This window comes from Pristiophorus japonicus, chromosome 1 (genome assembly GCF_044704955.1).
Source record: "Pristiophorus japonicus isolate sPriJap1 chromosome 1, sPriJap1.hap1, whole genome shotgun sequence".
In the NCBI taxonomy this organism is placed as follows: domain Eukaryota; kingdom Metazoa; phylum Chordata; class Chondrichthyes; family Pristiophoridae; genus Pristiophorus; species Pristiophorus japonicus.
Window position 1 is genome coordinate 441,236,140 of NC_091977.1, and position 26,752 is coordinate 441,262,891.

General features: G+C 47.6%; 1 protein-coding gene across 1 annotated transcript in view; it reads right to left on the minus strand.

Annotated features, from left to right (window-relative positions):
• Positions 1-26,752, minus strand: part of abhd3 (abhydrolase domain containing 3, phospholipase) — a 163,290-nt gene that overhangs the window by 74,493 nt on the left and 62,045 nt on the right. Inside the window, exon 2 of the mRNA XM_070876030.1 lies at positions 2,480-2,643. Coding sequence (XP_070732131.1) covers positions 2,480-2,643 — 164 coding nt within the window. The remainder of the gene's footprint in view (positions 1-2,479; positions 2,644-26,752) is intronic.

The following is a 26,752-nucleotide window of genomic DNA, read 5'->3' on the forward strand; positions in this document are numbered from 1 at the left end:
ATTTTCCGTGGTATTAGTGGACGCGATCGGTGGCGGGTCGGGTGGGGAAAGTTGGTTTTTTTTGAAAGCGGGCTGGGAACCACGTGTCTTTCCCAAAGGCACATCTGTCACTGTGGAGCCGGCCTGACCTGCAGCAGCAGGGGACCCAATTGAAATCATTATAAAAGCAGGGAAGTCTTGCTACAGTTGTACAGGGTATTAGTGAGGCCACACCTGGAATACTGTGTGCAGTTTTGGTTTCCATATTTACGAAAAGATATACTTGCTTTGGCGGAAGTTCAGAAAAGGTTCACTAGGTTGATTCCGGAGATGAGGGGATTGACTTATGAGGAAAGGTTGGGCTTCTACTCATTGGAGTTCAGAAGAATGAGAGGTGATCTTATTGAAACATGTAAGATTGAGGGAGCTTGACAAGGTAGATGCAGAGAGGATGTTTCCATTAATAGGAGAGACTAGAACTAGGGGGCATAATCTTAGAATAAGGGGCCGCCCATTTAAAAATCTGTGGAATTTGCTGCCTCAGAGAGCTGTGGAAGCTGGGACAGTGAATAAATTTAAGACAGAGATAGACAGCTTCTTAACTGATAAGGGATTAAAGGGTTATGGGGAGCGGGCAGGGAAGTGGACCTGAGTCCATGATCGGATCAGCCATGATCGTATTAAATGGCGGAGCAGGCTCGAGGGGCCGTATGGCCTACCCCTGCTCCTATTTCTTATGTTCTTATGAGGTACTTTACAGGCACTTAAGAACCTTCTCACTACCTACTTTTTAAATTTCCCTGCATGGCCACGGGAATCACACAGCTTGGGAACCATGTCTGTCAACCAGAGGTATGAGTTCCGAGGCCATTGCTCCAGTTGATTACTTGAGGCCCACATTCTGCACTATGAATTTCACATAGAGAGAGGTCCTGTGGGAAGGAGGACAGTAGGAATATGTTTGAGTTTATGCGTATGTATTGGCACATGCGGTGGAGCCTGGTCTTCAGTCGTCTTGGATCCCCTTGCCACTGAAGACCAGGCTCCACCTGGCTCCACCCCTTGCTCCGCCAAGCCCGCGTAGTGGCTGATGTGCAACGGTCACTCCACATTAAAACAATTCATGCAGAGGCATCTTCCACTGGTTAAAATGAGTTCATCAGTCACCTGAGTACTCATTTTTAGTGTGGAAGCAAGTCATCTTCGATCCCGAGGGATTGCCTATGATGATGACGATGATGATTACTTGACAGCATGGAAAACAAACCAAAATAAAAACCTGTTGATTACATCAGCTAACAGATTGAAGGAGATTCTGTTTTACTTCAAAAGCTACTGATAAATGTTAATTTTTCACTGGCCATTCTTGGCTGTTGCCTTCCAACTGAACAGTAATTGAAGTGAATTGATCTACACTATAAAAATGACACATACCATTTAAATACATTTTAGTGTTGTTTCTGGTCAGGTTTTTCTCACAGTATACTGTGATTGTCCAGTTAGACATTAAATCAAGTCATCATCCATAACAATTTCATTCTCATCACTCATTCCATTGGTTTAATTTGCTTTCAGTCCCTGAATATAATTAATTTTATTTTTCAGCCTGAGACTTTCTGCGGAGGTTCTCTCACTTGCCTATTGTTAACTACAATGGAAGAACACAAGAAATCCCAGAAACACATTGTGAGTACCACTTACACTGTTTGTCAGGGATTCCGCAGCTCTTCTGCTGAACTTGCATAAGGTTGTAAATCCACCCCTTTACAATTACATTTAAAATCTGCTTAATTTTATATATTACCTATACATACACATCTTTTATTTGTTACTGATACAACGGTCTATAGATTAATGACTAAAGCACCAATAACTTCCCAATTAATGTACTTTTTAAATTATGTTCTTGATTGTATTTGTAGATGGAGTCACATTACTTAATAGTTTTATTTAAATATTTCTTTGTCATTCATATATAATTTTTATTGTATTATTGTACAGTAAAGATTCAACACCCACTATGTTAGATTAAATTTAAGGCCCCTTTAAGGATCCCGGCTTAAAACGTGTCATGAATGAGGTCACCAGACCTGCTACCATCTAATTGCGCTGGGCTGGCTTAAAAGGCCCCATTAAGGTAAGTTAATTTTAAACAGCGGAATGGAACCAGTAGCAGGGTTGTGACCCGCCATGGTCACTGGCCACACGGGACCCGCCAAGGTAAGGAAAATTCCGGTCACTGTGTTTCATGAGCTGAGCATGAAAAGGCAGAACAATTTAGTGGTTGAATCAGAGTTCTGAATTTAAATATTTTGGTTGGAATGGAAACTTCTAAAATGTCAGTGACTTGAATGTACATTGAAATCTGAATTATATGTTACTGAAAGAAAAGAATGATTTAAAGTATTTTCCTATTTAAAAGAATTTGGCTAATTTCTGAATATGCATCAATACAGGACAATGCTAATGGTACAATAAACAGAAAAACAGTGGAGCATACTTTCTGTATTCCACCCATGGTTTGGTTGTGATGAATGGCCTGAGCAGTGTCTGGACTCTTCCTTCCCAGCACCAAAAGGTTGGATAATAAGTCTCTGTTACCACAGGACAATACCTCTGTAGAAACTGAGATAGTGTTGCTGTCCCTGTGATAAGCTGCGGCTTCTGCAATAAATCAAGCTCACAGTTACAGTGTGACAGCAAATTCATGACATTTACTGGAGTTAAAAGGGAAAAAAAACCTGGCGACGACTGGAAACCTACAATAAAAACAAAAAATAAAAAAGAATAGATTACAGTCCCAGGTTTATCAGAACTGAGTTTCCAGAATGTTCTGCTTTTATTTTATAATATTTGCCCTGTGTTGCTATATACAACAGTCATCATGACTGCTGAGTCTTAAATTGAAAAATTAAAAAACATTCAGACAGATGTATTCCATTGCTAAAGCTTTAAGAGTCAATTCTGCAAGCCTGACTCAAAAAAACTGCTAGACTACATTGTGTGGGCCATTGTGTGGTGGAACAGTGACCAGCGAATGAATATAAATAAGCTCCTTGCATCACTGGCGCCTTGCGCAGGGACTGTGAGGATGTGCGATAGGGAAAATGAGAGAATTTACATTAAAAGTGAACCAGTTGAGAGAAGTATAACTAAGATTGCTGTGATGAGATGTGTTTTCTGTGGGATGTTGACCAATGAGAAAAGTAGGTATAACAGATGGGTGAAGTTTGGCAAAAATTGCTCGTTGATCAAAAAGCTTAAATGAAGGGTTATGGCTTTCGAGAGAAAGGTCATCATCATCATAGGCGGTCCCTCAAACGAGATGACCTGCTTCCACGAGTTCACAGGTGTTTCAATGAAGGATCCGATGTTCCAGTCCTGAAGTCCAATGAGGGGGTGGAAGATGCCTGTGCATGAGAGAAAGGTACAGAATCTTCCAAGGGCAGATAGAGATGAGGGGACTATTGAGAGTGAGCGGAAAGTATGAGACTCAGTGAATTATCATAGGTCAATGAAATGGCTGGGTTTGCATTAGAATCTTGGGTAAATCATCAGGAATTTGAGCTTGACATTGGTACAACTATGGACAAGGTTGTCATGAAATGATAAGCGCTGAAGGAACTCATGAAAACAGGGATGATAGTGGGTTGGTAAAAATAGGAATTTTAATTTTAAGGTCTTACGCTTTTCAATTTGTAGATTATAAATCTAAGGAAAAGGAAAGCAAACTGTAATTTAGATTTTCAACAAACCAACTAGACCACACTTGATGAAAAGCAGCCTCAACCATAATTCTCCCACATCCAACCCTTCCCCTTTCCCCAACCCCTTCAGTTCACAGTGGCACTCTTCTCCATCTCCCACCTCAATTCAACCTGACATGCTGCTTCCACCCATCGACCCCTTGCCAACCGGTGGTGACCGCCTTTCCGGCCCGCGTGGGAAATTGCCCTGCGGGAAATTGCACTGCAGGAGCGGATCGGCTACCAGTCGGTGCCACTGACAGCTTTTCCTGGCGGGAAGCTTCTCATGGCTGGGTGGCGCATCCGCCTTTTTATTTTAATTGTGGGCCAACTGCCAGGTCGGCCCAACAATGGTGGTCATGGGTTCGGCTGTGGTGGCAGTGTTTGCCATTAAAGTGGCTGCAGAGTTTGCAGTGCCCCCCCTCTTTAACTGAAGGGGAGGGATCCGCCCAGCCGCACTTCTGCCCAGCTGATGACACCACATCCGCCCTGCTCCAAAAAAAAACCAAAGAGCTGAATTTCCCCGGATTGTCCGCTCCATGCAGTGGGGCTGATGGAACACTTAAAAATCGGTAGGTGCGCCCCGTATCGGACGGATAGCAATTTCAGCCCTCGAAGTGTTTGCCTCCTTCTCGGATAATTCTCCTCCACTTTGAGTGATCTTGGGCCAGGGATTCCCAAGAGTAAGTGTGGATGTTAAATTTTTCCAAGGAGGCTTTGAGGGTTTCCTTGAAGCGTTTTCTCTGCCCTCCTGGGACTCGCTTGGTGTGATGTAGCTCGGAGTAGAGTGCTGGTTTCGGGAGTCTAGCATCGGGCATGCAAGCAATGTGGTCCATCCATTGGAGCTGATCGAGCGTGGTCAATGCTTCGATGGTGTGGATGTTGGCCTGAGAGAAAACACTGTTGTTGATGCGCCTATCCTGCCTGTGGATTTGCAGGATTTTGCGGAGGCAATGTTGGTGGTACTTCTCCAGTGCTTTGAGGTGTCTACTGTACATAGTCCATGTCTCTGAAGCATATAGGAGGGCGGACTGCTCTGTAGACAATGAGCTTGGTGCCGGGTTTGAAATCCTGGTCTACGAACACTCTGTTCATCAGGAAACCAAAGGCTGCACTGACATATTGAAGGTGGTGTTGGACTTCGTCATCGATGTCTGTCCTTGCTGATAGTAGGCTTTCAAGGTATGGGAATTGATCCACATTGTCCAAGGTCTCGTCATGGATCTTAATAATTGTGGGGCAGTGCTGTGTGGCGGGGGCGGGTTGGTAGAGAACCTTTGTCTTACGGATGTTTACTATAAGGCCCAGACTCTCGTACGCTTTGGTGAAGGTGTCAACGATGGTTTGGAGTTTAGCCTCAGAGTGTGCACAAATGCAAGCGTTGTCTGCATACTATAGTTCAATGACAGAGGTTGGAACAACCTTGGATCTGGACTGGAGGTGACGGAGGTTGAACAGTTTCCCGTTTGTCCTGTAGATTAGCTCCACTCCAGCAGAGCTTGTTAAAGGTGATATGAAGCATTGCAGTAAGGAAGATTGAGAAGAGCGTTGGTGTGTTGACACAGCCTTGCTTTACCCCGGTCTGCACTTGTATTGGGCCTGTGATGGATCCGTTCATAAGGATCACGGCTTGCATGTCATCGTGGAGCAGGCGGAGGATGGTGACAAATTTTTGAGGACAGCTGAATTTGAGAACTCCATCATCCCTCACGGCCACTGGCGGCTTGAAAGAGTCTGGAGGCATAAACATTTAAAACAGTGATGGCCTTCACAGACATGTGAACAACTTTCTCTGTGATAGAAGTTGTCTGCAGGTCAACCTCAAGGACATGGTTTAACTCGATGAAGCTTGTGAAGCAGAGTTGCCAACAATAAGTCTCCTTTTGTAATGCATAGGTAAGTCTATCTTGGTGTCTTTTGACTAAGGAAGGTTTGCACATAATATCTCCGGTTTAGTTACAGCTGATTTTCTTGCCCTCATCGTCCTCATCCAAATTGTGCAGTGGTATTGTAATCCCTAAAGAATCCCCATAGCGAGAACTTTACTGCAAGTAAAATTTCAGCTACAAGCAAAATGTCATGTATCTCACACTACTGTACACAACTGTATCTTACCATGCTATACATGACTGTAATATGATATGACCTGTAACCACCAGCATACCTTACCACCAGGGGTGCACTTGCAGGAGACACTGGATACCTGTCCCAGACAGGTATATAAGGACAGGTCTCAGGCAAGTGTGGCATTCGAGAGCTGTGTAATAAAGGTGCAGGTCCTGAGTGGCCTTGACTTCACTATGTGCCTCGTGTGAATCTGTACTGAGGGGACAGGACTTTACACAGAACATGGAAAATAATTCTTGCAGTGCAAAAAATCTGGCACATACAGCAAAAGTAAACACATATTGCGCAAAGTAAAATGCAGATAGAAACTAAATAGTAAGTTTAAAAAACAAGTGACACTTTGCAACCAACAGTGAAAACTCCAAAAACAGCTTTAAGCATCCAATTATTACAGACCAGATCATACTCCTATTTCACATGGGCGAGGTATGATAAGGGAGAGGACATAGTTGGAAAACTATAACATTTATTAACATAATTTATAAAACAACGAGAGTTGCTCTGATCACCAGTATGGCCTTGAAAAAAAGTATAATTTCTGCCAGCAATCAGGCGCACAGGCTTCCGAACCTGATATTTCGACAGGTTCACCTGGACAGGGGGGCTTGGTGTGACCCGGGGGTCTTGGTGTGACCGGGGGGGGGGCTCGGCGTGACCTGGACAAGGGGGCGCGTGGCTCGGCGTGACCCGGCAGGCAGGGCTCAACGTGACCCGGGATGTGGGGCTCGGCGTAACCTGGGGTGGGCGGGGCTCGGTGTGATGGCGAGGCTCGGTGTGACTGGGGGGTGGGGGGCGCGTGGCTCGGCGTGACCTGGACAGGGGGGGGGCGGGGCTTGGTGTGACCTGGGGGGGTGGGGCTCGGCGTGACCCGGGGGGTGGGGCTCGGCGTGACCCGGGGGGTGGGGGGAGCGGGGCTCGGCGTGACCTGGGGGGGGCGGGGCTTGGCGTGTCATCAGTGGAGTCTTGTAAAATCACTTCACTTGTAATGAATTTTGTTATTGCAATATAATTGCAAGGTCTAGCTTTACAACAAATACAATATTAAGATCTGAAAATTGGTTCAAATACTCATCCTTTTAACTGTTCAATTCTATCATGAGCTAATCTTTTATTTCTCTGTAGCGACAGGATCAGCAAAGCCAATTTTTTCTCAACTTTGAGACAATGGGGGAATTTTAACACTCTCTCTGCTGGGCGGGAATGAAGGCGGCAAGCAGTTAAGACGGAGCAGCTCCATTTCCTGCTTCATTCTTGTTGATCTCCGAGTTTAACGCAACTGATGAGGCGGCCACCGCACTGAGTCCTTCGACATCAATAGGACCCCAATGCCATTTTAACTGAGATCTGAGTGGGGAAGCCACCACAGGTTCTCTGCCTGGCTCGAAGCAGGTCATAAGCTTGTGGGAAGGATGATGAGGCCCTCCAGGAAAGTGAAGATATTTCAATGTGGGGCCAGGAAGAGCAGGACTCCTGCTCTGAGCCCCACAAGGAAGGAGAGGCAGCCTCCCCTGCCCTGGACTCGCTTCCTTCCCTCCTGCGAGACTCTCCCAAAACCCACTCCCTGCAAATTACCTGCAAGCCGGTGGGTGGCCAAGGGCTGCCCAATCTTCTCCAGCCAGCAGCCTTTCTGCGCCTTCTTTCTGTCATGTTTGTAACTACAATGTAACACCACTGTATTACTGTATACACTCAACTTAGGTGCACACCTTGGTCACAGGGGGTGAACTTGTGGGAGACACTCCTTAGCTGATCACACATGTATATAAAGGAAGGTCCCACGCAGGGTCATCACTTCTGGAGTCCTGTAATAAAGAGCTAAGGTTACAGAGTGGACTTGTCCGTGGAATGTGCCTCGTGTGGTTTCATGCTGTAGAGTAAGGACTTTACATTGGCGACGAGAAACGGGAATTCACGACCCACGAGAATGGCCACCGGTAGCACAGAGGAACGGTACTGTGTTGGGGAAGACTGGGATGATTTTGTCGAGAGGCTTCAGCAAAGTTTCGTAACTAAAGACTGGCTAGGGGATGCAGTGGCCGACAAGCGACAGGCTCATCTCCTGACCAAAGACCTATGCGCTCATGAAGGACTTACTGGCACCCGAAAAGCTGTCGGACAAAACCTTTGAGGAGCTCAGCGAATTAATCTGGGAGCACCTCAAACCGGCGAGCAGCATACACATGGCTCGACACAGATTCTACACCCACTGGCGCCGTGAAGGACAGAGCATACCGGACTTTGTAGCGGACCTCCGGCGTTTGGCCAGCCTCTAAGTTCACAGACGCCTGCAGAGGGGAGATGCTAAGGGACTTCTTCATCAAGGGTCATGTGGGAATTTTTCGCAAGTTAATTGAGACCAAGGACTTGACCTTGGAAGCGGCAGCGTTGTTAGCTCAAACTTTCATGGCGGGGGAGGAAGAGACGAAAATGATTTACGCACGCAATTCTGCCTCTAACGTGGCGATGGATCAGGGAGTCAACATCATCAATGCTACGCAGAGCCCCGCAGGCAGGCAGGGGCAGTCCGACATTTACCAGGCAGCAATAGATCCCAGAGCAGGATCTCAACAGAGACAATGGCAGGCTGAACGGACGTTCATGCCATCACAGTGAACAATACAGCCCGGGATGGGGCCATTGACACCCACTAATAGGGTACTTTAAGAGCAGTCAAAGGGTCAGTCAGTGCGGAATTCCTGGCCATAGTCCCTTTGTCCCCAACAATGGAAACTTTAACTCATGCTGGAGGTGTGGGGGAAAACACTCAGCCAGATCTTGCAGATTCCAACAGTTTGTCTGCAGAAACTGCAATCTCAGTGGCCATTTAGCTCCAATGTGTAGAAAACCTGCAACCAGACTGATATATGAGACAGAGGGTTCTGTGAGGCAGGATGACTTTTGGGGCAAATCGATGGACGCCGAGGTTCAGCGGGTCCATGTGGCGAATATTCAAAGTTCATTCACCCAAATGCCACCAATGATGATGAGGGTTTTGTTGAATGGCATCCCAGTACGTATGGAGCTGGACACTGGGGCCAGCTAGTCACTTTGGCTGTTCAGCAATTCGAGAAGCTATGGCCACTCAAAGCCAGTAGACCCAAGTTAGAATGTATTGAGACACAATTACGGACTTACACCAAGGAAATCATTCCGGTGCTAGGCAGTGCAATGATGGCTGTCACACACAATGGGCTAGTGAACCAGCTGCCACTCTGGATAGTCCCGGACAATGGTCCCGCTCTGTTGGGGAGGAGCTGGTTAGCCGAGATGAACTGGAAATGGGGGGATGTTCACGCAATGTCCTCGGTGGAGCGAAGTTCGTGCTTACAAGTCCTACAACAATTCGAGTCCCTATTTCAACCAGGCATCGGGACTTTCAAAGGCACTAAAGTGGTGATACACATCACCCCGGACGCTACACAAAGCCAGAGCGGTGCCGTATGTGATGCAGGAGAAAATCGAGAGCGAATTGGACCGGCTGTTGTGAGAGGGCATCATCTTGCCTGTTGAATTCAGCGACTGGGCGAGCCCCATTGTTTCCGTTCTAAAAGCGGATGGCTCAGTCAGGATCTGTGGCGACTACAAGGCCACCATCAATCGGGTGTCCCTACAAGACCAATACCCCCTCCCAAGAGCAGAGGAGCTCTTCGCCACACTGGCAGGCGGCAAGCTTTTCACCAAGTTGGACCTCACTTCAGCCTATATGACCCAGGAACTGGCCGCCGAATCCAAACTACTGACCACCATCACCACGCACAAGGGACTGTTTGCGTATAACAGGTGCCCGTTTGGCATTCGATCAGCGGCTGCGATTTTTCAACATAACATGGAAAGCCTGCTTAAATCCATTCTGGGAACGATCGTATTCCAGGACGACATCCTCATCACGGGTTGAGATACCGAGGAACACCTCCACAACCTGGAGGAGGTGCTACGCCGACTGGACTGGGTAGGCCTGCGACTCAAGAAGTCTAAATGTGTGTTTTTAGCTCCAGAAGTTGAGTTTCTGGGCAGGAGGGTTGCTGCTGATGGGATTCATCCCACCGAATCCAAAACACAGGCGATTCGACGAGCACCCAGGCCCTGCAACACATCAGAATTGCGTTCATTCCTGGGATTGTTGAACTATTTCGGGAACTTTCTGCCGAACTTGAGCACGTTGTTGGAGCCGCTACACGTGTTCCTGCGTAAGGGTTGCGATTGGTTTTGGGGGGACTGTCAGGAAAGGGCTTTTGATCGGGCACGAAACCTACTTTGTTCAAACAAATTGTTGACCCTGTACGACTCCCGTAAACGGTTAGTTCTGAGATGTGATGCATCGTCCTATGGGGTTGGGTGTATGTTGCAGCAGGGTAATGCTGAGGGTCAGCTACAACCTGTGGCTTATGCCTCCAGGTCGCGCTCTCAAGCAGAATGGGGATATGGCATGGACGAGAAGGAAGCGCTTGCATGTGTCTATGGTGTAAAAAAAAAATGCATCAGTACCTCTTCGGTAGGAAGTTTGAATTAGAGACGGACCACAAGCCACTCGCATCCCTGTTGTCAAACAGCAAGACTGTCAACACCAACACATCAGCTCGCATACAGTGGTGGGCCCTCACACTAGCCGCTTATGACTACTCCATCCGGCACCGGCCTGGCACTGAAAACTGTGCCGACGCACTCAGCAGGCTCCTACTGGCCACCACCGAGGGGGCAGCTGAGCAAAGCGCTGAGATGGGCATGGCTATCGATGCCTTTGACAGTGCAGGCCCCCTCATCACAGCCCGCCAGATCAAAATCTGGACAAACTGAGATCCCCTCCTATCCTTGATTAAGAAATGTGTCCTGACTGGGGATTGGGCACCCACACACGGAGCATGCCCTGAGGTGGTCAGACCGTTCCACAGGCGGATGGATGAGCTCTCCATCCAAGCCGACTGCCTACTATGGGGCAGCCGGGTAGTCATGCCCCAGAAGATCAGGGAGGCATTCATCAGGGAACTCCACAACGCGCATCCAGGCATTGTGATGATGAAGGCCATTGCCCGGTCTCACGTTTGGTGGCCTAGAATTGATTCAGACCTGGAACACTGTGTTCGCAGGTGCACGGCCTGTGCCCAGCTGGGTAATGCCCCCAGGGAGGCCGCGTTCAGCCCGTGGCCCTGGCCCACCAAGCCATGGTCACACATTCACGTTGACTACGCGGGCCCGTTCATGGGGAAGATGTTCCTCATTGTCGTAGATGCGTACTCAAAATGGATCGAGTGCATCATCCTGAATTCATATACGTCATCCACCACCGTGGAAAGCCTACGTGTGATCTTTGCAATCCATGGCTTGCCGGACATCCTGGTTAGTGACTTAGCCCATGTTTCACGAGCTATGAATTCCAGGCGTTTATGTCGGGCAATGGCATCAACCACGTCAGGACTGCGCCGTTCAAGCCGGCCTCCAATGGCCAGGCGGCACGGGCAGTCCAAATCATTAAGCAAGGTATGCTCAGGATTCAAGGACCCTCCCTACAATGCCGCCTGTCACGCCTCCTGCTGGCCTATAGATCCCGCCCGCAATCGCTCACGGGGGTGTCCCGCCCGCAGAGCTACTCATTAAATGGACACTCAAAACTCGGTTGTCCCTTATCCACCGACATAGTGAGGGCAAGTGCAAGTCACAAAATGAGTACCATGACCGTAGTTCAAGGGGGAGATATATAGAAATAAATGATCCTGTATTAGTCCTCAATCACGCCATGGGGCCAAATGGCTTGAGGGCACTGTAGTTGACAAAGACGGGAATAGGGTCATCGTGGTAAAAGTCAACAATGGCAAGATATGCAGTAAGCATCTGGACCAAGTTTTAAAAAAAAAAAAGGTTCAGCATGGTCACAGGAACCTGAGGAAGACCATGAGCTGGAGCTCACAACACCGCCAGTGAACATGCAACAAGAGCAATTGGAAGAATGCACAGTCCCTGAGGTCAGCCCGGACAGGCTGGAATCACCACAAGTGACAGACACTCAAATCAGTGCCCAACAACCAGAGCCCCAACTGTGGCGTTCCACGAGTGAGCGTAGACCACCTGAAAGACTGAACCTATGATCCCAGTAAGACTTTGGGGGGGGGGGGGGTGGGGGGAGATGATGTCATGTTTGTAACTACAATGTAACACCACTGTATTACTGTATACACTCAACTTAGATGCACACCTTGACCACAGCGGGTGAACTTGTGGGAGACACTTCTTATGTGATCACACAGGTATATAAAGGGAGGTCCCATGCAGGGTCATCACTTCTGGAGTCCTGTAATAAAGAGTTAAGGTCACAGAGTGGCCTTGTCCCTGGAATGTGCCTCATGTGGTTTCATGCTATAGAGCAAGGACTTTACACTTTCCACCTGCACTTAAATGAGGGCCTAGAGTTAAAATATTCCAGGCTTGTAACTTAGGCCAGTTAGTGTGTTTTGCATTCCCTCTGCTCCCCCAACTCCCCAAGACCTGTTCGAGGTCAAAATCAACCGCAATGTTTCTCATTTAGTGCACCTACATCCTAGTTACCACTCCATGACTTAAAGAACAATGCTCGTGTTTATCTGGATTCAATTCTTATATTTACCTTCAATTTATAGTCACATTGATGCCACTGGTTGAATCCTCGATTTGTTCCTTATATATTATCATATAAACCTGTTACTTTACACTATAGAATACGTCACATGAGAAAAGGACAGTGATGAATGGTACCACTCTTTTTTAAAAAATTGGAAACCTTGGTGAAGGACTAAGGTTCGAGGTATAAGGCACCATCAAGAAATAATGGAGGCTTGTAAAAAAGGAATGTCAATAATGGGCAATTTTAATCTTCATATTGATTGGATAAATCAAATTAGCCAAGGGAGCCTTGAGGAGGAGTTCATAGTGTATCCGGGATAGTTTCCTTGAACATTACGTTGCAGAACCAACCAGGGAGCAGGCTATCTTAGATCTGGTACTGTGTAATGAGACAGAATTAATAAATGATCTCCTAGTAAAGGATCCTCTAGGAAAGAGTGATCACAGCATGTTTGAATTTCAAATTCAGTTGGAGGGTGAGATAGTTGGATCTCAAACCAGTGACTTAAGCTTAAATAAAAGGGGACTACAAAGGTATGAAGGCAGAGTTGGCTAAAGTGGATTGGGAAAATAGATTAAAGTGTAAGTCAGTTGATGAGCAGTGGTGGACATTTAAGGAGATATTTCATAACTTGCAACAAAAATATATTCCAATGAGAAGGAAAAACTGTAAGAGAAGGGATAAGCATCCATGACTAACTAATTAATGAAATAAAGGATGGTATCAAATTGAAAACAATGGCTTACAAAGGGGACAAGAGTAGTGGGAGGCCAGAGGATTGGGAAACTTTTTTAAAAACCAGCAAAGAACAACTAAAAAAATAATAGAGGGAAGATAGATTATGATAAGAGTTTTTGCAGGTATATGAAAAGGAAGAGAGTGGCTAAAGTAAATGTTGGTCCCTTAGAGGATGAGATGGGGAATTAATGATGGGGAACAGGGAAATGGCAGAGACTTTGAACAAATATTTTGTATCAGTCTTCACGGTAGAAGACACCAAAAATATCCCAATAGTGGATAATCAAGGGGCTATAGGGAGGGAGGAACTTAAAACAATCACTGTCACTAAAGAAGAAGTACTCGGTAAAATAATGGGACAAAAGGTAGATCTGATGGTTTGCATCCAAGGGTCTTAAAAGAAATGGCTGCAGAGATGGTGGATGCATTAGTTATAATCTACCAAAATTCCCTGGATTCTGGGGCGATCCCAGCGGATTAGAAAACCGCAAATGTAACGCCCCTATTTAAAAAAGAAGGCAGACAGAAAGCAGGAAACTATAGACCAGTTAGCCTAACATCTGTTGTTGGGAAAATGCTAGAGTCCATTATTAAGGAAGCATTAGCAGGACATTTGGAAAAGCATAATTTAGTCAAGAAGAGTCACCACGGTTTTATGAAAGGGAAATCATGTTTGACAAATTTGCAGGAGTAACGAGCAGGGTGGATAAGGGGAACCAGTGGGTGTGGTGGATTTGGATTTCCAGAAGGCATTCGATAGGATGCCACACAAAAGGCTATTGCACAAGATGTAAGTTCATGAGGTTGGGAGTGATATATTAGCATGGATAGAGGATTGGCTAACTAACAGTTAACAGAAAGTCGGGATAAGTGGCTCATTTTCTGGTTGGCAATCAGTAACTAGTGGGGTGCAACAGGGATAGATGCTGGGGCCTCAACTACTTACAATCTATATTAATTATTTTGATGAAGGGACTGAGTGTAATGTAGCCAAGTTTGCTGATGATACGAAGATGGGTGGGAAAGCAAGTTGTGAGGAGGACACGAAAAATCTGCACAGGGGTATAGACAGGCTAAGTGAATGGGCAAAAATTTGGCAGAGGGAGTATAATGTGGGAAAGTGTAAGGTTATCCATTTTGGCAGAAAAAATAAAAAAGCAAATTATAATTTAAATGGAGAAAAATTACAAAATGCTGCAGTACAGTGGGACCTGGGGGTCCTTGTGCATGAAACAGAAAAAGTTAGTGTAGTGTCTCTGCACCTTGTTACAAACTCACACGATGCATGTATATATCAGATACTGTCACTTTGTGACCTTCACTTTATTCCCAGGACCAAGGAATGCTCACCTTGGGTGGGACCTCCCTTTTATACCTGGAAATCCAGGTGAGGAGTGTCTCCCGCAAGCTCACCCCCTGTGGTCAGAGTGTGCATTTCAAGGATACAGGTACAGTGTGCATGAGTTACAGTTACATAACTATTGTCATTGCAAGATGGTGAAATACATGACATCACCTCTCCCCTTGAGTCTTTTAGTTTCAGAGGTTAAGTCTATCGGGTGGTCGACGCTCTCTCGTGGAGCATCGCAGTTGTGGCTCTGGTGGCTGAGCCTCGGCACGCATCTCTGTCACTTGAGGTGATTCCGGCCTGTCCGGGCTGGCCGCAGGGACTGTGCATGCTGAAGACTGTCTTTGTTGCTCGTACGCTGGCAGTGGTGTGGGTGCTATCTCATCATGATCTTCTTCCGGTTCCTCTGTGTCTATGCTGAACCTTGTCTTTACTTGGTCCAAGTGTTAGTGGCATATCTGCCCATTGTTTAGTCTGACCACCGTGATCCTGTTTCCTTCTTTGCCAATTACGGTGCCCTCAAGCCATTTGGGTCCCAAAGCATGGTTAAAAACAAATACCGGGTCATCTATTTCTATACACCTCCCCCTTGAGCTTCGATCATGGAGCTCGGTTTGTGACTGGCGCTTGACCTCAACAATGTCTGCCAGGTCTGGGTGAATGAGGGACAGCCGCGTCTTGAGCGTGCGTTTCATGAGGAGTTCCGCTGGCGGGACTCCCGTGAGCGAGTGCGGCCGGGACCTGTAGGCCAGCAGGAGGCGCGATAGGCGGTACTGAAGGGAGGGTCCTTGGATGCGTAGCATGCCCTGCTTTATGACTTGGACTGCCCGTTCCACCTGGCCATTGGAAGCCGGCTTGAACGTCGCTGTTCGGACGTGCTTGATCCCATTGCCCGACATAAACTCCTGGAATTCATGGCTGATAAAACACGGGCCATTGTCGCTGACCAGGATGTCTGGCAAGCCGTGGGTCGCGAAAACCGTACGCAGACTCTCCACTGTGATGGATGTCATGCACGAGTTCAATATGATGCACTCGATCCACTTCGAGTATGCATCGACTACAATCAGGAACATTTTCCCCATGAACGGACCCACATAGTCTGTGAATACGTGACCATGGCCCGGTGGTATTGCCCAGCTGGGCACACGTCGTGCACCTGTGAACCCAGTGTTCCAGGTCTGAGTCAATACCAGGCCACCATACATGTGACCGGGCAATGGCCTTCATTAACACGATGCCAGGGTGCATCCTGTGGAGTTCCCTGATGAACGCTTCCCTTCTTTTCTGGGGCATGACTATCCGGCTGCCCCATAACAAGCAGTTGGCTTGGATGGAGAGTTCATCCATCCGTCTCTGAAACGGCCTGACTTCCTCAGGGCACGCCCATGTGCGGGCGTCCAATTCCCAGTCAGGACACATTTCTTTATCATGGATAGGAGGGGTCCCTGTTGGTCCAGAGTTTGATCTGTCAGACTGTGATGGGGGAGCCCGAAGTGTCAAAAGCCTCAACGGCCATGACCATCTCGGCGCTCTGCTCCGACGCCTCCTCGGTGGTGGCCAGTGGGAGCCTGCTGAGTGCGTCAGCGCAATTTTCGGTGCCTGGCCGGTGCCGTATGGTGTAGTCATACGCAGCCAGTGTGAGGGCCCATCGCTGTATGCGAGCTGACGCGTTAGCATTGACAGCCTTGCTGTCGGACAACAGGGATGTTAACGGCTTGTGGTCCGTCTCTAGCTCGAACTGTCTACCGAAATGGTACTGGTGCATCTTTATCACACCGTACACACACGCGAGTGCCTCCTTCTCGACCATGCCGTATCCACACTCTGCCTGGGCGAGCGAACTGGAGGTATAAGCTACCGGTTGGAGTCGGCCGTCATCGTTACCCTGCTCTAATACACACCCAACCCCGTAGGATGACGCATCACATGTTAAAACCAGTTTTTTACAGGGATCATACAACGTCAACAGTTTGTTGGAACACAGGTTCCTCGCCTTATTGAAAGGCCGTTCTTGACAATCCCCCCCCAAAACCATTCACAATCTTTACGGAGGAGCATGTGTAACCGCTCCAGCAATGTGCTTAAGTTCGGCAGAAAGTTCCCAAAATAGTTCAAAAGTCCCAGGAATGATCGCAACTCCGACCCGGCGCCCGGCGAATCGCCTCAGTTTTTGATTCAGTGGGCCGGATCCCGTCTGTGGCAACCCTCCTGCCCAGGAACTCGACCTCTGGGGCCAAAAACACGCACTTGGCCTTTTTCAGCCGCAAGCCTACCCGATCCAATCAGCGTAGCACCTCCTCCAAGTTGCGGAGGTGTTCCACGGTGTCTCGACCCGTTATAAGGATGTCGTCTTGGAATACGACCATTTCAGGGATGGACTTGAGCAAGCTTTCCATGTTTCGCTGAAAGATAGCTGCTGCCGAACGAATGCCAAATGGGCACCTGTTGTAGACAAATAATCCTTTGTGCGTCATGATGGTGGTCAGAAGCTTGGATTCTTCAGCCAGTTCCTGAGTCATGTAGGCCGAAGTGGGGTCCAGCTTTGTGAACAGCTTTCCACCTACCAGCGTGGTAAAGAGGTCCTCCGCTCTCGGGAGCGGGTATTGGTCTTGCAGCGACACTCGGTTGATGGTGGCTTTGTAGTCGCCACAAATCCTAACCGAGCCATCTGCTTTGAGGACGGGAACGATGGGACTTGCCCAGTCGCTGAATTCAACGAGCGAAATTATGCCCTCTCTGAGCAGCCCGTCCAGTTCACTTTCAATTTTCTCACGCATCACGTACGGCACCGCTCTGGCTTTGTGGTACAGTGGTCTGGTGTTCAGAGTGATGTGTATCACTACTTTAGTGCCCTTGAACGTTCTGACACTGGGTTGAAAGAGTGACTCGAATTTTTGCAATACCTGCGAGCATGAACTTCGCTCCACAGATGAAATGGCGTTCCAATTCATCTCAGCTAGCCAACTCCTCCCCAAAAGCGCGGGGCCATTTCCCGGAACAATCCAGAGTGGCAGCCGGTTGTGTAATCCATTATGCGTTACCACCAAGTTTGCACTGCCCAGCACTGGGATGATCTCTTTGGTGTACGTACTCAATGTGCTCCAGTTTGGGCCTGCTAGCTCTGTGTGGCCATAGTCTCTCAAATTGTTGGGCGCTCATGAGTGACTGGTTAGCTCCCGTATCCAGCTCCATGTGCAACGGGGTGACATTCGTTTCATCATCATTGGTGGCGTTTTGGTGTATGAGCTGTGGGCGTCAGCCACATGAACTCTCTGAACTGCAGCATCCATGGTTGTTTCCCAGGCCTCATCCTGCATTACAGACCCCTCGTCTGGTTCCTCTGTCTCACAGACTAGCCTCACTACTGCCTTTTTGCACATCCTGGCCAAGTGTCCACTGACATTACAAATCCTACAGGTATAAAGCTGGAACCTGCAGCTTTTGGCAGTGTGTCTACCCCAACATGAGCTGAGAGTGCTGTTAACAAAAGGACTATTCCCAAGCATTCCTCTCTGATGGCCCGTTTGACTGTTTCTAAGCACTCTGATGGAGGGTGTTAATGGTCCCATTACAGGATGCATTGTTCCTCATGATGGTGTGAATTGCCGACCCCATTTCCATTGTCCCTGCTGTGGGCCCACCCTGGAACTTGTTGCTGCCTGGGCGGTTTCGAATTGCCCTTGCCTGCCTGCGGGGTTCTGTATCACTTTTACAACATTAACTCCCCGGTTCATCGTAACATTGAAACCAGGGCTGCGTATGTAAATTAGCTTGGTCTCCTCTTCCCCTGCCATAAAGGTCTGAGCTATCAACGCCGCCCCTTCTAAAGTCAGGTCCTTGTTTTTTATGAGCTTCCTGAAAATGCCGGCATGATTAATGCCCTCGATGGAAAAAGTCCCTTAACATCTCCCCCCTGCAGGCATCGGAGAACTTGGAGACTGGCCAAATGCCGCAGTTCCGCCACGAAGTCCGAGACGTTTTGACCCTCCCGAAGCCGGTGAGAGTAGAACCGATGCCGGGCCATGTGTACGCTACCTGCCGGCTTGAGATGCTCACTGATCAGCTGGCTGAGCTCTTCGAAGGACTTGTCCGCTGGCTTTTGGGGTGCGAGCAGGTCTTTCATCAGCGCATACGTCTTTGGACCACAGCTGGTCAGTAGATGCGCCCTCCGCTTGTCAGCCTCTGTCTCTTCCAGCCAGTCTTTTGTGACAAAGCTCTGCTAGAGTCTTTCCACAAAGTCATCCCAGTCCTCACCCACACAGTAGCGTTCCTCTGTGCCACCGGTGGCCATGCTCGTGGTTCGGTGATTCCCATTTCTTGTCGCCAGATGTAGTGTCTCTGCACCTTGTTACAAACTCACACGAGGCATGTATATATCAGACACGGTCATTCTGTGGCCTTCACTTTATTCCCAGGACCAAGGAGTGCTCACCCTGGGTGGGACCTCCCCTTTTATACCTGGAAACCCAGGTGAGGAGTGTCTCCCGCAAGCTCACCCCCTGTGACCAGGGTGTGCATTTCAAGGGTACAGGTACAGTGTGCATGAGTTACAGTTAGATAACTATTGTCATTGCAAGATGGTGAAATACATGACAGTTAGTATGCAGGTACAGCAAGTAATCAGGAAGACAATGTTGGCCTTTATTGCAAGGGTAATGGAGTATAAAAGCAGAGAAGTCCTGCTACAACTGTACAGCGTATTGGTGAGGCCACACGTAGAGTACTGCATACTGTTTTGGTCTCCTTATTTAAGGAGGGATATACTTGCATTGGAGGCAGTTCGGAGAAGGTTCACTTGGTTGATTCCTGAGATGAAAGGGTTGACGTATGAAGAAAGGTTGAGCAGGTTGGGCCTGTACTCATTGGAGTTCAGAAGAATGAGAGTTGATCTTATTGAGATATTTAAGATAATGAGGGGGCTTGATAAGGTAAATGCAGAGAGGATGTTTCCACTCGAGTTGGAATCTAGAACTAGGGGGTATAAGTTTAGAATAAGGGATCGCCCATTTAAAACTGAGATGAGGAGTAATTTCTTCTCTCGGAGGGTTGTAAATCTGTGGAATTCTCTGCCCCAGAGAGCTATGGAGGCTGGGTCATTGAATATATTTAAGGCGGAGATAGACAGAATTTTGAGTGAGAAGGGAGCAAAGGATTATGGGAGTGGGCAGGGAAGTGGAACTGAGCCCATGATCCGATCAGCCATGATCTTCTTGAATGACGGAGCAGGCTCAAGGAGCCAAATGGCCTACTCCTGTTCCTATTTCTTATGTTCTTATGTTCAGCAGTTTATTAGGGCAGATGATTAGACATGGTGACTGGTATTAAAAGCCCATAGTTGTAGGAGAAAGTAAAGACCAAGGAAGCTCAGGAGTTCCTTAATTTCAAATTTTGGGAAAGAATGGGTTAATGTAGGAGATGGTGTGTTGAGTCTTGAATTAAAAATAATGATGATGGAGGAAGAATATGTTGGACAAGTAAATTTGGAGCTTAGAAGGAACAAGAGAAGAAAGTTCTGATTCATACACACCAACCTAGAAGACAAATGAAAGCTAACCCACAGCTTCAAAAACCAGCACCAAAAATGTTGTCAATTCCTAAATGGCCCTGAATAAAGGTCTATGGGCTAGATTTTACACTTTTGTGCACATCGCTCAAAAATGGGCATGGGCGGTAAAAATGTGTTTTCAGATCGCCGGCTTGTCTCCCATTCTCAAAGCCCCGAGACTCCATTTTTGAAATTGGATGTTACCGCGAGTGATCTGAAATGGGTGGGAGCATTAAATCTCTCTGACCTTCTGATGTAAAGTGTCGGCGTCCTTAGCAACGGCATGGCAATGCTCGATTCCTGCGATTCAGGAGGTCAAGGGTCATCATGACATGCGCAGAAGAGGAGACTGACAGAGGGAGTGAAGGCGTGTGTGGGTGTGCTGTGGCTGCTTTGGGAGGAAGGAGGGAGAGTTTAGAGCTTTGGAACAAATTGGGAAAAAAAATTAGCTGTTACCAGCCAGATATTTGCCCGAATTTGGTGCCTATAATAGAGGGAGAGGAGGAGGCGACACAACACACTGTGGAGATTGACGCTGGCGAGAGCAGTGAGCTGGGAAAGGAGCACATTGGAGGGCGCAAAAGAGCGAGGAGGTTTTCGGACGAGGCAAATGCCTCCCTCCTGCAGGAGGTTGAGTCATGTTGGGGTGACTTGACACGGGGACGGTGTGGAAAGCCCACCCCATAGGCCTACCAGAAGATATGGGCCGAGATAGCAGAGGTGGTCTCGTTGGCGGCCAATGAGGAGCGTGAAGGCAACCAATGCCTCAAACAATGGAACGACCTTGTGGGATCCGCAAGAGTAAGTATTATATTTATTTACATGTACTTATGTATTTATATAATTTGATTTGAAAGAGTCATGAATGACTATCATCAGATGTGAGGTCTTTCACTTTTACCGGGAATGTTTTACTCAAAGCCTGCGGTCACGGTGTACGTCATTAGGTAAAGAATGATAATTATCATCGTAATCATGATTACATCTGTCGGTTATGTATTGTATCAGTCTCTGACAGTACCTAGCAATGATATCACGCAAATGATCTCATGCCATGTCGTCCTGTCACCTTTTACAGAAGAAGCTATCGACGATGAGGTCCGTGCAGAGGCGAACGGGTGAGGGACCACCAGTCACCAGCAACATCACTGAGATGGAGGAGCGGGTGCTCGCACTCGTGGGGAAGCACACCCAGACAGCCATGGACGCATCTGCAGATCCTGAAGTGATGCCACGTGAGTAATGTTTACACCACTGCGTAATGTAAAGTCAATACATGCCACACCCACTCATATCCGAACAATAATATATGATAGATGATTTCTAAAATTGTGCTATAAATAATGCTGGCCGAATGAAAATCATTGCAATGCAGAATCTGTTAATGGTCATGAAATGTGATGTCAGTGCTGATTTTGATAGCGGTGGTGCTTTTGTCGTGCATATGTTGTGTGTGGCGTTGGACTCGCCTTGTGACCCGAGCACCCCGTTCTCCTCTAATAACTCATTTGTGTTTTGCAGCTCAGCCAGCAGCGCGGCGCCAGGCAAGACCACAGAGGCTAGAAGGTGGGGGCGTGGGGGCCGGATTCGCCGGACGATCTTGCATCTGGTGCTGACAAGCTCCGATTCTCGCCCATCAATCCGCTGGATCTGTTCTCTACGGATGAGAGCGCAGAATTCGAGGAACCTGCATCGCCACGCTCCATAGAAACATAGAAAATAGGTGCAGGAGTAGGCCATCTGGCCCTTCGAGCCTGCACCACCATTCAATAAGATCATGGCTGATCATTCCTTCAGTACCCCGTTCCTGCTTTCTCTCCACACCCCTTGATCCCTTTAACCGCAAGGGCCATATCTAACTCCCTCTTGAATATATCTAATGAACTGGCATCAACAACTTTCTGCGACAGGAAATTCCACAGGTTAACAACTCTCTGAGTGAAGAAGTTCCTCCTCATCTCAGTCCTAAATGGCTTACCCCTTATCCTTAGACTGTGTCCCCTGGTTCTGGACTTCCCCAACATCGGGAACATTCTTCCTGCATCTAACCTGTCCAGTCCCGTCAGAATTTTATATATTTCTATGAGATCCTCTCTCATCCTTCTAAACTCCAGTGAATACAGGCCCAGTCGGTCCAGACTCTCCTCATATGTCAGTCCTGCCATCCCGGGAATCAGTCTGGTGAACCTTCGTTGCACTCCCTCAATAGCAAGAACGTCCTTCCTCAGATTAGGAGACCAAAACTCAACACAATATTCCAGGTGAGGCCTCACCAAGGCCCTGTACAACTGCAGTAAGACATCCCTGCTCCTATACTCAAATCCCCTAGCTATGAAGGCCAACATACCATTTGCCTTCTTCACTGTATGCTGTACCTGCATGCCAACTTCAATGACTGATGAACCATGACACCCAGGTCTCGCTGCACCTCCGCTTTTCCGAATCTGCCACCATTCAGATAATATTCTGCCTTCGTGTTTTTGCCCCCAAAGTTGATAACCTCACACTTATCCACATTATACTGCATCTGCCATGTATTTGCCCACTCACCTAACCTGTCCAAATCACCCTGCAGCCTCCTAGCGTCCTCCTCCCAGCTCACACCGCCACCCAGTTTAGTGTCATCTGAAAACTTGGAGATATTACACACAATTCCATCATCTAAATCATTAATATATATTGTAAAGAGCTGGGGTCCCAGCACTGAGCCCTGCGGCACTCCACTAGTCACTGCCTGCCATTCTGAAAAGGACCCGTTAATCCCGACTCTCTGCTTCCTGTCTGCCAACCAGTTCTCTATCCACATCAGTACATTATCCCCAATACCATGTGCTTTGATTTTGCACACCAATCTCTTGTGTGGGACCTTGTCAAAAGCCTTTTGAAAGTCCAAATACACCATATCCACTGGTTCTCCCCTGTCCACTCAACTAGTTACATCCTCAAAAAACTCCAGAAGATTTGTCAAGCATGATTTCCCCTTCATAAATCCATGCTGACTTGGACCTATCCTATCACTGCTTTCCAAATGCGCTGCTATTTCATCTTTACTAATTGATTCCAACATTTTCCTCACTACTGATGTCAGGCTAACCGATCTATAATTACCCGTTTTCTCTCTCCCTCCTTTTTTTAAAAAGTGGTGTTACATTAGCAAGCCTCCAGTCCATAGGAACTGAGCCAGAATCGATAGACTGTTGGAAAATTATCACCAATGCATCCACTATTTCTAGGGCCACTTCTTTAAGTACTCTGGGATGTAGACTATCAGGCTCTGGGGACTTATCGGCCTTCAATCCCGTCAATTTCCCTAACACAATTTGCCGCCTAATAAGGATATCTTTCAGTTCTTCCTTCTCACTAGACCTTCGGTCCCCTAGTACATCCGGAAGGTTATTTGTGTCTTCCTTTGTGAAGACAGAACCAAAGTACTTGTTCAATTGGTCTGCCATTTCTTTGTTCCCCATTATAAATTCACCCGAATCCGACTGCAAGGGACCTACGTTTGTCTTCACTAATCTTTTTCTCTTCACATATCTATAGAAGCTTTTGCAGTCATTTTTTATGTTTCCGGCAAGCTTCCTCTCGTACTCTATTTCCCCCCTCTTAATTAAACCCTTTGTCCTCCTCTGCTGTATTCTAAATTTCTCCCAATCCTCCGGCTTGCTGCTTTTTCAGGCTAATTTTAGAAACATAGAAACATAGAAAATAGGTGCAGGAGCAGGCCATTCAGCCCTTCTAGCCTGCACCGCCATTCAATGAGTTCATGGCTGAACATGAAACTTCAGTACCCCCTTCCTGCTTTCTCGCCATACCCCTTGATCCCCCGAGTAGTAAGGACTTCATCTAACTCCCTTTTGAATATCTTTAGTGAATTGGCCTCAACTACTTCCTGTGGTAGAGAATTCCACGGGTTCACCACTCTCTGGGTGAAGAAGTTTCTCCTCATCTCGGTCCTAAATGGCTTACCCCTTATCCTCAGACTGTGACCCCTGGTTCTGGACTTCCCCAACATTGGGAACATTCTTCCTGCATCTAACCTGTCTAAACCCGTCAGAATTTTAAACATTTCTATGAGGTCCCCTCTCATTCTTCTGAACTCCAGTGAATACAAGCCCAGTTGATCCAGTCTTTCTTGATAGGTCAGTCCCGCCATCCCGGGAATCAGTCTGGTGAATCCTCTTCCTTGGATTTAAAACTATCCTTAATTTCCCTTGTTAGCCACGGGTGAGCCACCTTCCCTGTTTTATTTTTACTCCAGACAGGGATGTACAACTGTTGAAGTTCGTCCATGTGATCTTAAAGGTTTGCCATTGCCTATCCACCGTCAACCGTTTAAGTATCATTCGCCAGTCTATTCTAGCCAATTCGCGCCTCATACCATCAAAGTTACCTTTCCTTAAGTTCAGGACCCTAGTTTCTGAATTAACTTTGTCACTCTCCATCGTAATAAAGAATTCTACCATATTATGGTCACTCTTCCTCAAGGGGCCTCGCACAAGATTGCTAATTAGTCCCTTCTCATTACATATCACCCAGTCGAGGATGGCCAGCTCTCTGGTTGGTTCCTCGACATATTGGTCTAGAAAACCATCCCTAATACACTCCAGGAAATCCTCCTCCACTGCATTGCTACCAGTTAGGTTAGCCCAATCAATATGAAGATTAAAGTCGCCCATGATTACTGCTGTACCTTTATTGCACACATCCCTTATTTCTTGTTTGATGCTGTCCCCAACCTCACTACGACTGTTTGGTGGCCTGTACACAACTCCCACTACTGTTTTCTGCCCTTTGGTATCCTGTAGCTCCACTCATACCGATTCAACATCATCCAAGCTAATGTCCTTCCTTACAATTGCATTAATTTCCTCTTTAACCAGCAACGCCATCCCGCCTCCTTTTCCTTTCTATCTATTCTTCCTAAATGTTGAATGCCCCTGGATGTTGAGTTCCCAACCTTGGTCACCCTGGAGCCATGTCTCCGTGATGCCAATCACATCGTATCCGTTAACTGCTATCTGCGTAGTTAATTCGTCCACCTTATTCCGAATACTCCTCGCAGTGAAGCACAGAGCCTTCAGGCTTGTCTTTCTCAAACACTTTGCCCCTTTAGAATTCTGCTGTAAAGTGGCCCTTTTTGTTTATTGCCTTGGGTTTCTCTGCCCTCCACTTTTACTATTCTCCTTTCTATCTTTTGCTTCTGTCTCCATTTTATTCCCCTCTGTCTCCCTGCATAGGTTCCCATCCCCCTGCCATATTAGTTTAACTCCTCCCAAACAGCACTAGCAAACACTCCCCTTAGGACATTGGTTCCGGTCCTGCCCAGGTGCAGACAGTCCAGTTTGTACTGGTCCCACCTCCCCACAGAACCGGTTCCAATGTCCCAGGAATTTGAATCCCTCCCTTCTGCACCACTCCTCAAGCCATGTATTCATCTGAGCTATCCTGCGATTCCTACTCTGACTAGCATGTGGCATTGGTAGCAATCCTGAGATTACTACTTTTGAGGTCCTACATTTTAATTTAACTCCTAGCTCCCTAAATTTGTCTCGTAGGACCTCATCCCATTTTTTACCTATATTGTTGGTACCTATATGTACCACAACAACTGGCTGTTCACCTTCCCTTTTTAGAATATCCTGCACCCGCTCTGAGACATCCTTGACCCTTGCACTAGGGAGGCAACATACCATCCTGGAATCTCGGTTGCGGCCGCAGAAACGTCTATCTATTCCCCTTACAATTGAATCCCCTATCACTATTGCTCTCCCTCTCTTTTTCCTGCCCTCCTGTGCAGCAGAGCCACCCACGGTGCCATGAACTTGGCTGTTGCTGCACTCCCCTGATGAGTCATCCCCCTCAACAGTACCGAAAGCGGTGTATCTGTTTTGCAGGGGGATGACCGCAGGGGACCCCTGCACTACCTTCCTTGCACTGCTCTTCCTGTTGGTCTTCCATTCCCTATCTGGCTGTGTACCCTTTTCCTGCGGTAAGACCGACTCGCTAAACGTGCTATTCACGTTATTCTCAGCATCGTGGATGCTCCAGAGTGAATCCACCCGCAGCTCCAGTGCCGCAATGCGGTCGGTTAGGATCTGCAGGCGGATACACTTCCCGCACACAGTCGTCAGGGACACCGGAAGCGTCCCTGACTTCCCACATAGTACAGGTGGAGCCTAACACGTGTCTGAGCTGTCCTGCCATGATTTAACCCCTAGATTAACTTAATTTGGCAATAACAATGCTGAATGTTACTTACTGATATAGAAAAGAAAAAGAAAAGCTACTCACCAATCACCAGCCAATCATTTACCCCTTGGCTATGACGTCACCTTTCAATTTCTTTCTACTACTTTTTTGCCTTCTCTCCCTGCTGCAGCTGCACCGGTAGGCCTCTCCAACGCTGGGCCTTTTGTCGGCCTCACCACGCTGCTGCTCCGCCTCCCGACTCCAGAAACCATTCCACCCCAAGGCCATCTAGTGCTCCTCCGGCCATTCCCGCCTCCACTCTGGAGGTACCGGACCCAAGCACCTCGCCACAGGGCAGTCCATTTGTCCCCAGGACAGCGCCGACTCTGCAGTTGTTTTGTGGACGCGGCAGGTCTGTTCCACGAGCGCCAAATGAGAGCGGAGAGATGGTATAATTGTCTAGGAGGACTGTAGACATTGGT